This window comes from Dipteris shenzhenensis, chromosome 16 (genome assembly GCF_047967505.1).
Source record: "Dipteris shenzhenensis isolate YYH24624 ecotype China chromosome 16, Dip_SZ_1.0, whole genome shotgun sequence".
NCBI lineage: Eukaryota > Viridiplantae > Streptophyta > Polypodiopsida > Gleicheniales > Dipteridaceae > Dipteris > Dipteris shenzhenensis.
Genome location: NC_141611.1, coordinates 52,566,020 through 52,577,201, shown reverse-complemented (window position 1 = coordinate 52,577,201; position 11,182 = coordinate 52,566,020). Strand labels below are relative to the sequence as shown.

Below are 11,182 nucleotides of genomic sequence, written 5' to 3'. Positions count from 1 at the left end.
GCCATGGGGGCTGCAAGGCAGGCACCCAGCCCAAGGCAGCTCCACCAAGGCTCGAAGGCTAAAGCGTGGGGTGGGGGGCAGCAGCACCAGCAGCATGGCGGGGGCTGCACGGTGCAAACAGCAGCAGGGGGGGCACCAACAGTGCACCACGCCACAGAAACGTTAGGACGGATCAGGGGTGCGCGCCATGCGGAGCAGGGCACCAGCCGAGAGAGAGAGAGAGAGAGAGAGCGCATATTGATTTAAGCCTCTATGTTCCACTGCTGTATAATTTGCGCTACATCATATAATATATACAACTGACAATTTTGTGCTCAAAACAATGGTGGTGAGGAGGATGAGGCAAATACAAGTATAAGAGATTCAACTTGCACTAACAACCATATCTTTGGGTGCTGCAGGTGGGTGGCATGAAGTTCATTTTTGAGATTAACAAGAAACTAGTGAGACAAAGGGTGGAAGAAATGATGCTCTCCCGGCAACATGGTTGACTCAGAAAAAATGTATCAAATTTTTTGTGTCAATTGCATGAGGATCTTTTTGTAAATCTGTAAAATAAGTGTGCTGAGTGGAGTAATGTATTGAGTTATTTCATGTGTAAAATGAGAGTCATCATATCTAATATTGACTGGGCACTCTTGATATAATTAGCATATCAGTGGTGGCCCTCCTTTTAGGTACCCCACCCCCACTTCCTGCCCCTTTTTTTTGCTTTCTTGGCAGCGTGGTGACCTTGTTCTGGCAAGAGGAGCTCCCATGGCTGGCACATGGAGGCTGGTCTATCGTTCTTGGTTGGAGAAGATGTGGGTGGATGGCAGGTGTCTTTGTTGTACAGACGGAGTGTTCGAGGTGATCCCTGATTGCCTTGGGGTTGTCTAGCAGTGCAGAGGATATGGACAACAACTTTTAAGATTGTGGCTAGCACGCAGCGGATGTAACAGTACTTCACATGAGGGATGGTAGCGTAGCTCACAGGGGTGGGTCACCCATTGTAGTCAGGTGATGGGAGGCCATCAGGTCTTCCGGACGATTACCCTCATCGCCATTTGGGAGGACATCATATTTACCTTGCACGCATTTGGGAGCGCGAGACTCCAGGTTCTAAAGCGACTGTTGAAAGGTGGGAGCGTCTCTGCATGACTTGGCCTCTAGGCAATTTTTACATCATTACCATGAGAGGTATATGCTAGATGTATAGACCACCACCTTGGTTGTTCCAGAGGCTTCCTAGGTAGTGAGTTGGGTCCTCTAGAAACAGGCTGGTTTCTTTGTGACAACCAATCTATTGTTTTTTTCCCCACTATCAAAGCCTTCTGGTTTTGCTGATTTGTATAGGTGATTTCAAGTTTTAATAGTTCTTTTCTCTAGAAAAAAAGACGACTTAAAGTGGCAGTGTACATATATTGATCGAGGGCTTAAGTAAGCTAGGCGTCGAAGTAGCAATGCACTAAAAGCATGTCAAAAAGGAAAATGTTTTACATGTCTCAAGAGGGAAAATGGAACAATTTACCAAAGTTTCAGTTAGCATTTAAATTGCCCAAGAAGCAGACCTATTCTATCCTCTTGCCAGAATGATGGGAAGGAGAGAAACAAACTAAAAGTCAAGAAGAACTCTCAAAATTGTTAAGTCTCGAGAAAATGGTAATAAGATGTGATTGCTGTCGGATATTGCTTGAAGTGCTTAAGGGCAAGGCCACAAATCCCAAAGTATAGAGTTTATCATCAAGAATATAGTAAGGATTCTAACTAAGACTTGCTACTTTTTTTGCTACTTATTATGACATTGAAGTAAAGAAAGGAAGCTTGAGACTTTTATTGTGCGTCAAGTCTGAGAATGGATGGAACAATCCCTCGTCAATTCCTTTGAGGTACTCTATTGTGTTGTTGCATAAATCACTTTCACATTTTCTTAACATAAGCACAATCTCAAAAGAAATTCTTGACATTTTGTCTGTGCAATTACAAACCATGCAATCAAGGGCTATGTTGGAGATTGAGAAGGTCAATTGAATCTTGCTCCAACCTAATCCAACTCCCAAGAGAACCAAAAAGAGTTGATTTTAGGGATTGGCTCTGTGCCAAATGATAGCTTGGATAGTCATCTTGCACAATTGAAGGACCCCCTGAAACATATGACTCATATTGAAAGATTTTTCAAAAAGGTAAGCTTGCTTAATCGAGGACACTTTGGTTCGATGTCACTCCAGCTCTAATGGACTTCCAAGAACTTGCTAACCTAATGAGGATGTGGGACCATGCAATAGTTTGTTTAAAGAAGCCACGCTTGAATTACTATTTTAAATCTAGAACAAAAAGAGCTACAATGAGAACAAAATAAAATGTGAAAACTTTTACCTAATGTAATAGAAAAATATCTTTCAAGAAAAAGTAGTAAACACCATAGTGTATGTGATCGATCTCTTACTAACACATACACTCACAAGCATGATACTAGAAGGGGGCATGGACAAGAATCAAACCCACGATGGTACATCTTCAAGTATTTGGTTCGAGAGCCTATGTCGATATCCACAAGAATAAAAGAGAAGTCCGCTTCAAGGAGTGGGAAATGCATATTCATTCATTAAGGGGCAGAAGGCATACAAGATGTGCAAGTTAAAAACTATGAAGAAATTTAATAAAAGGATGCCATCTTTGATGAAATGGCAAAGATAAGCACACATTAGGGTCACGATACAAGAGACAAAATGAAAGGGTGCCTAATATAGATGTAAGATTGGGCTATCATCAAATAAGAAACAAGACAGTAAAAGCAGTCGTTAGCGAGGCCTTTAATAACTACTTCAAAAAATAGAAAAACTTTTAATTATGGATGTTTAATTATCATTATATTTACAAGTTAGTAGAATTTTATTGTATTTTAAATGTCATGGTATCTTTCTGTATGGATGTATGCATGCATGGATAAACCTTTGGAAGGTTCAATGCATTGTTTCAATTGAAATAAATTATATAGATGCTAAAGTTTTCATTGTTTGAGACATGAGGGTTTGAGATTGTTGAGCTAAATTGAATTCAACAACAATGGTATATGTGACATCGTGTTGCTTTGCAAATAGATGCAAGGTAGATGTGTTTCAAAGGGGGAGGTAAGAGTGAAAGAACTAGAGATGAAGGGATGAGGTGGTGAAGATGAGTATTGGGTGGTCAAGGGTTTGCTCAACGCCTAAGTTCTTTCAATTTCATTGAAAATTTGAAAAATGTTGACCTCAAAGCCATGCACTCATTCAAACTATCGACCCCAAAATATGTGCCATAAAGAGGGCAAAGGATTTGAACATTGCTAGAAGGCTTCTTCAAAGGACTCTTCTCTTATTTTTCTTGTATACTTCTTTTTCATGAGAGTTTACAACTTTTGGTCCCTAAATCTCATGGCCTTTCATCTTAAGCCTGTTTTCTCTAGAAATCTTAGGTGTAATGTTATTATCTCATTTCCAAGGTGCCAATGTGTCATGTTTCCTATGTAGCTCACCCAACAATGTTTTTTTAAATAGCAAAAATTCTTGCTAGCTAAGCAAATCTATATTAACATTTTTTAGCACATAAATTCTATTTTAAATATTTAGAAAATAGTATATGGTTTCTTCTAGAAATATTCTGTTGGATTGCATTATTTAAGGTTGAAGAATACTAAGTATATTACATTATTCATATTTGAGCTCTTTTAACATTCCTCGTTACCAACATAGTCATACGTACCCATGTATGGAAACCTAAAGTTATGTTACGTGATTGTCTTAGCTCTCTTGCAATCTCACATGTTGATCGTGATTTGCCTCGCTCACTTCCTCTTCCTCCTCTTTCAGTTCCTTTAACTTCCTTAGGTCCACGAGTTTTTCCTTCTTAAGACTATTCAAGAAGACTTCTTTACCTAGATAGACTAAAGTCTCTAGGTCCTTTTTCAATAAAAGGTTTGAAAAATATAAGGGAATCTCAAAGTTTGCTTTGCAAATAGAAGAAAGTTTAGGAGTTCAAAATATCTTATTAGAATGGAAAGGGAAGATTTTGAAGAAAGTTGCTTTGAAATTAGAAGAAGCCCCTTTAGTTAATTGCTCAAAGCAGAGTAACCATCTTTCTAAAGAAGATGCAACTCTTCTTCGAAAATTCCATAGAAGATTTGTCATTTCTTATATGGACAAATGTTCCCAATAAATTTGTTGGCCTGCCCTCTATGGAAGGCCCTAGTAAAGGCGGATCCCCCACTTACGAAAGGGAAAATTCATTTCCCCCTAAATTTTCATCGCTTTTTTGTGATTGGTTGGAACCATGTGATCTCCACCATTTCAACCCTGTTTTCCTCGTCTTTCTATTTCGAGTTTCCCCAAATTTTCATCGCTTTTTTGTAATTGGTTGGGACCATGTGATCTCCACTATTTGCTCCCTGTTTTTCTCTCCTTTCTATTTTGGGTAGGCCTAGTGAATGTGATTCACCTTGTTTGAATTTGCAAATATTTTTACTTAGAATGTCTTTTGAGAGAAGTGAACTTGTCTACCAAAGTTTATGCCCCTGCCTTAGTTTCTCAAAAGGATCTCATCTCAAAACACCAGAGTTTTTCCAAGTCTTTAGGTTTGTTTGCAATCCAAGTATCCCTTTTCTTTGTGCTACTTGGAAGTTTCACAAAACTCCAAAAAAGCCAAGATTTATTGCAATTGCTTATGAGACTACTTTGGCAGATGTCTCTAAATGCCTAAGTTACTGCTTCAAAGCCATGTTGCCTAGTGTCCATGAACTTTGGAGGGACTTATTAAAGGAGGTAGATGTCCCCTCACATTCAAGCCGTCCCCTGACATTCAAGCTGGATTTGAAATGACTGTATAGGAGTGATACCTATTGTAAAATTTTTTGATTCCTCTGGAAGCATTCAAGAAAAGGAGTCTCTTATTCTCCCTCAAACCTATGATTTTACTACGCTTTATACAAAGATCGAGCTCGAAGATCTGAACTTTAGAATGAAAAAGCTAATGGTTGAAGTTTTTAAACTGAGTTTTGACAAAGATAGATGCAAAGTGCTAAATGTTGAGAAAATAGCTTTATGTTTTGGCTTTTTGTGGCTAAATAATAAAGATCATGACATTGATTCTAAAAAGAAAAGATATATAAAGGTAATAAGTGTTGAAGATGTTTTCTCTTAGATAGATTTTCTTTTAGATAATCTTTACATCATGATAGGCGATTCTTTGCTTCAACAAATTATAGGAATCCCTATGGGCACTAATTATGTTGTCTTTTTAGCAAACTTTTATCTTTTAACTATGCACCCTATCATTTTGCATAAGCTTAGCCAAGTTAGGCATTTTATAGATGATTTATTTGTACCAGATATTCTTGACTTTCAAAACTTTATGTACAAAGACACTTGTGCTTTTGAGAAGGAATGTATTCTCGTGACTCTTGTGAACCGAACTGCACTTCAAGAGGGGATTCTTCTGTTTTCTTAGATCTTAGACAGGATTAGAGATTGATATTTATGATAAATGTGAACAACCTGAATATAGTGGTTTACACATTATTAAAAACTTGAATTTAGTGGTTTACACATTACATATATGATTAACGTGAACAACTTGAATATAGTGGTTTACACATTATAAAAAACCTCACATTGACTCAAACATTTCTGATTTGTCAAAATATGGAGTCATTTCCTTCCAATTCCATAGATTTTCCCACCTTTGTACATCTAAGGAGTCTTTTATCACTCAATGTAGTAATTTGATTACTTTACTAATACACAAGAGGTATAATCCAAGAAAAATAATAAAAAAAGTATGGAAAATCTTAGATATGAAATCTTTTATCTATGGTGTATAGGCCTTGCATGTTTAGAATGATTGAACATAAGCTAAAAACAAAAAGCGGGGAGCTCAATAGCCCATTTTTCTTTTAGTTTCAAAAGAGAGTTTGATTGAGTATGCATGTGCTTTTTAAGTTAGGAATGTAATTTTCATCTTTGTAGGAAGCGGTACATAAGTGTAAAGGGGGTTCATTTAGTTTTTTATGTTTTATATAATTCATTCATTCTGTAAATTGTTTCTTTCATTCCTACAAGAGAGAGAGAGAGAGAGAGAGAGAGAGAGAGAGAGAGAGATTATATTAAAGTCTTCGGAAGACCGATGGGTTTATGAGACTGTGAAAAACCTGGTACAAACGAGCTGTGGTGGTGGAGCTACTCGATGAGCATCCACACCAATGCAAAATGCAAAAGATCCAGAATGGTAGTACTAAGTCCTAAGTACAACATAGTCATGTCGGTGGTCGACTATATATCAATCTCAACATCATCATCAGGACATCAGGGTGCTGAGGCAATGGGGGAATGAAATTGGCGATAGAGTGTTGTCGGTGACTCACACGTGCAGCCCTGGCATGTATCCTGGCCATAGCTCTGCATCTAACCAAGGCTAGTGTGACCCCTGTGGGTTGGGCTCTGGACTCTAAATAGGGAGGGGATATCCCCAAGTGTGATCTGTGTGTCAACCCTCTGTTTGAGCTGTCGGGTCACAGGCTCCGGATCACGGTCATGTCGAGGCCTCGCCTCGTGGGGGTCCATGTGATTGGATGACAAAACTCCATGATAGAGCTTTGAGAGGGATTGGCCAAGGAAAAAGTATGCTCTTGTCTCTGAAACCTGCCAAACATCGCTGGTTTGGGTAGGAGAGGAATCGGGCCAAAATCCCATAGCTATCTCTGAAGAGGTAGTAGAAAGACCCTCGGATCTCATAGTAAACAGGACACCTCATGTCACATAATGTGCATATGCGCACTTCCCTGGGTAGTCGCTTTGATCTGCTGCTCTCAATACGAAGTCTATGTGAAGAGACCCGGAATTGCCCAAGAGAGATCCTCAGTGAGGGGTAAGTAAATCTGTGTGTACCCTGGGGGGACAATGAAACCCTCTGCTGTGATATGTAAGAAGTGATGTCAATAGAAGCAAAGCTTCACTGGGAGTTCACTCGGTCCCAACCAGGTCCGAAATGTGTGTAGCTGTAATAGATCCTCACGGATAACCTGGTTGACCTTGTGTGATAGGAGGGGAGAAAACGGAGCATCCATGCTGTACTGGAAGGGAGGTAGTCTATCCATGTGGAGCCCTAGTCGCTCAAACCATGTCGCTGTGCCTGCATACCAACACAACTGGTCCTCTCCTGCTGCAAGTGCCATAGAAGAGGACAGTGCTAGCCATGGTAACCTACTACACCTAGAGGTGTAATTCCCATATTCTTTGACTCGGTACAGATATGTGATGACCTGAAATGGGACATCTAGCTATAATGGGGGTGACCCAAACTCAGCCTGAATGATCTGGTGAGGAACAGATGGCTTACCAACGAATATGCCTGGTAACATGAGAACATGTAGCCGCTCCACACGAGCCCACTCTGTATCGGAAAAGTCTGGCCCCCAACATGGGCTATCGTACATCCCTGCTGGATGGACCAAGGAGTAAAAAGGCAACCCCTTGGTCCGTGGATTGTGAAAGTGCAAGTGGAAGCACTACCTCTCTACTCTAGCCAATGAAGTATATCCTCTGCTCAAGTGTGTTTGCATCGCGGGTCTCATAGTGAAGATGGTTCGAAAAAGACAACTCCAAGATAAGTGTATGACGGCTCGAATGTATTGAAGATCATAACCTTGGTTTTACCTAGGTTGACCTTCAAATCATGAGACTCACAAAAGGACTGTACTACATCAAGGTGTCTCTGGAGCTCCTCTGTTGTGAGGAAGACAAGAGAGCCACATCATCTCCGTAAAGCCAGCGTGCGTGTCACAAGAGAGCAACCTACACCCCCCTGTGTCTGCATCACTGTCTCAAGCTCATTAATGTAGAGGCCAAACAAGGTAGGTGATAATGGACACCCTTGTTTGACCTCGATAGTGCTCGTGATCTCGACTGTCACCCAGATTCATGCCCGAACTCTGCCTGAAACTCTCTCGTAAAGTGCCATGACAGCCCAAATGATCTTGTGGGCATAACCCAAATCTTGTAGGTGCCGTACGAGGCGGGCTCTTGGAACCGTGTCAAATACCTTGTGGAAATCCACAAAGCAACAATAAACCCTCTACTTTCGTGCCCTCACCTCCTCGATGATACATTTGAGCGTGAGAATGTGGTCCATGGTTCCATGATCATGCCAAAATCCGGGCCTGTCTTGCTGCTTTAATGTTGAGAGTTCATGCTCAACATCATGCGATCATGTGTGCATAGCACCATCACGTGATCATATGTGCATAGCACTAACTTTATAGAGTGCTATAAAGGAAAGGGTTAGATCCCCTAACCCTAACCCTAAATGGGTTTGTATATATTCTAGTTTTTCAACTAAATCTAGTGTCATTTGTGGTGTGCTCTCTAGTTGTGCCCCCTCTCCTCATCTCCACTCTTCTCCTCTCCCCTCTTCATATTTTGTCATGGTATCAGAGCTCCCTTGCCTTTCGCTGAGGCATTGCAATTCCTGAGAGTGCGAGAGAGATTGTGAGATTGAGAGTTCTTGAGTGTTCTTGTGAGAGTTCACTTCCGTAGAAAATTTCTGTTCATTGGAAAAATTTCCGTCCATGGGATTTCCATTCATCTCTTTCGGTTTGTAAGAGATCTACTCAAAGAAAGAGAGTTTTACATTCATTGCTTGAGTTCTTTTTGTGAGGACTTCCAAGTGAGAAAGAGAGTTAGGGAGAAATTTCTTTCCATCAGCCTCCATAGTGGAAAAAGAGACAAAGAGAGCTAGGGAGAGACTTAGTGAGAGATTTGCTTCTCTATAGTAACAAGCTCCCTGCAATAATTCTAACGATTCTAGCAACCTATCAAGCGATAACCTCTCCTACACGATTGATCTACTACATAACCCGCGACCTCCTACACAGTAGAACTACTTCAGCTACTCCATCTATGGGCAATAGTCATAGCTGCCATCGATGGTAAAGACCTCCTCCACGACTATAGGCGGCTCCCTCCAACAATGGCGCTCGATTCCCTGCTAACGTGATGGTAAATGAATACAGCTGAAGAAGATGACGTCCGTTGTAGCACCTCTAGCTGCAATAGGCTACATCAGCCCTCCATGGACTGCGCCCAAGCTCCAAACTCCAAACAAACACAGTAAACTTGAAGACTTCAAGTGTCAACGCCTTCTTCAGACGCGCAACGCCAGGCCACGCTCTTTCCTTGCTCTAGCTAGCTCCTGAACTCCATCGATAGCACGCCAATGGTGCCACGGGCTGCTCCAACGTCAACCTAGAGCCCAGCGCCCTGCTCTACCACACTGTGGACTAGCCTCCACCGCTGGCTTGCAGCAAATGATAGCTCCATCTCCACACCTTTGGTGCTCCTACGACCGGAGCTCCGAGCTCCTACACTAGCCACCAAGAGGCTGCAGATACACCACCAACGTCCCAGGGCTACATGCTAACAGTCGACTTCTATGGGCGACTTAACAGCTATGCTCATGAAGCCAACAAACTGGCTCTAGGAATGGACCTCCAAGCTCCAAGTTTCAATCAGACACCCGGCTCCTCTGCAAACAGCACTGCTGCTCCATCGCCCAAGGCACAACTTAGTCGGCCAACAAACACTCAACGCATCTCCTGAGGCCAGCATATCTAGCAATCCGCTCCATGCAAGACTCCAACGAATAGCTCTTTTGTGCGACCCTGTAGCATCAATGCACAATCTCCAACGTCGAACACACGGAGACGAAGCAGATAGAATCTCATTGATTTCGTTCGAATCTGTAAAAGATTTCGTTGAGCCAAATTTTGACACGTGGGATCTCCCTCATCCTCACCACAACCTCACCTCAAAAGGTTTGGATAAGGTTGGTCAATCCAACCCAAGTAAGAGTTAACCTCGGTTCACCTAACCCAGGCAAGGTTAGCCAAGGTTTAATCAACAGTTGCCACATGGCAACCTTATCTCTAGTGCCATGTCATCTTATCCATCGACATCAGCTTGCCAGCTCATCACCGACTACCACATCATCATTGACTAGTCAACTACCACGTCATCATGTTGACTAGTGAACGCTTACCACATCACCTGTGCTACATCATCTGCCACACCACTAGTGCCATGTCATCAGTGCCATGTCATCTACCACATCACCAATACCATGTCATCAGTGCCACATCATCATTGCCACGTCGTCTACCACATCATCAGGGACACGTCACCTACCACGTCAGCATTGCCATGTCATCTATTGACATCATCATCTATGCCACCTCAATAGTGCCACCTCAATTGTCCAGTCAGCACTGACCCCTGCAGGCATAGTTACCTCTTCACAGTCACTGCATGTGACCACTCTTGCCACCTCAACATAGGGCTCTACTAGCACACCTCTTGCTAGGTACAGTGCCACATCATCATTGCATGTGACCCACAATGACACATCATTATTGAGCACATTTGCACTCCTTTTGCCCCTCCACCTAGATCAAGTCGTATTTCTTGATCCAGGAAGAATTTGAGGGCGCTCCAAGAAGGAAAGTCGCTCGTTTTTTTGTGCTCTACGCACTCGTCACATCATGCACACATTTTGGTGCAAGTTACACTCACATTTTAGCCTCGTTGTCGAGAGAAAGCCACTTCCTTCATGCACATTCGCCTCTACATCGATACATCTGACCCAGCACTTAAAAAGAACAAAAGAAAAGGAATTATTTGCTGTTCTTTCATCGATCGATGGTTGGTATCGATCTAGATCAAAGCAGACTAGATCGCCATAGAGGGGATGCTTTGAATTTCCCCAAGTTGCCAATCTAAGCCATGCCGAAAATTCCCGACTGGTACCTACTCGGAGTCAGTCCATACGCTCACATGCGGTTTTACATCATTACATTACCTGAAACCTTACGCTCATCAGTTCAGTGAGTAGACTTCAGAGAGTACAGAGGCATTGCAGATTGTTTCAGTGGGCAGATAGCACTTGATTTCACACACACATGCCACCATTGTAAAGCCTATTCGGCTATCTCACGGCATCGTGCACATCATTTCAGCCTTGTAAAGCCTCTTGGTTATTCCCGACATCATTGCCACAAGCCTTGTAATACAGATCAGATTTTATATATTGCAGTTCTATCTTCACAGACAGTTCAGAGATTTCACTTGGCATAGTCAGTGTATTTGCAGTTGATTCATACAGAGATTCTCACGACACTCTT

General features: G+C 41.9%; 1 protein-coding gene across 2 annotated transcripts in view; it reads left to right on the top strand.

The window, feature by feature from the left end:
• Positions 1–1,415, top strand: part of LOC147893116 (uncharacterized) — a 68,899-nt gene extending 67,484 nt beyond the window's left edge. For both annotated transcript variants that reach the window (XM_087387209.1, XM_087387208.1), the window contains exon 10: positions 402–1,415. In XM_087387209.1, coding sequence (XP_087243335.1) covers positions 402–491 — 90 coding nt within the window. In that variant the 3' untranslated portion in view covers positions 492–1,415. The remainder of the gene's footprint in view (positions 1–401) is intronic.
• Positions 1,416–11,182: the final 9,767 nt, after the last annotated feature.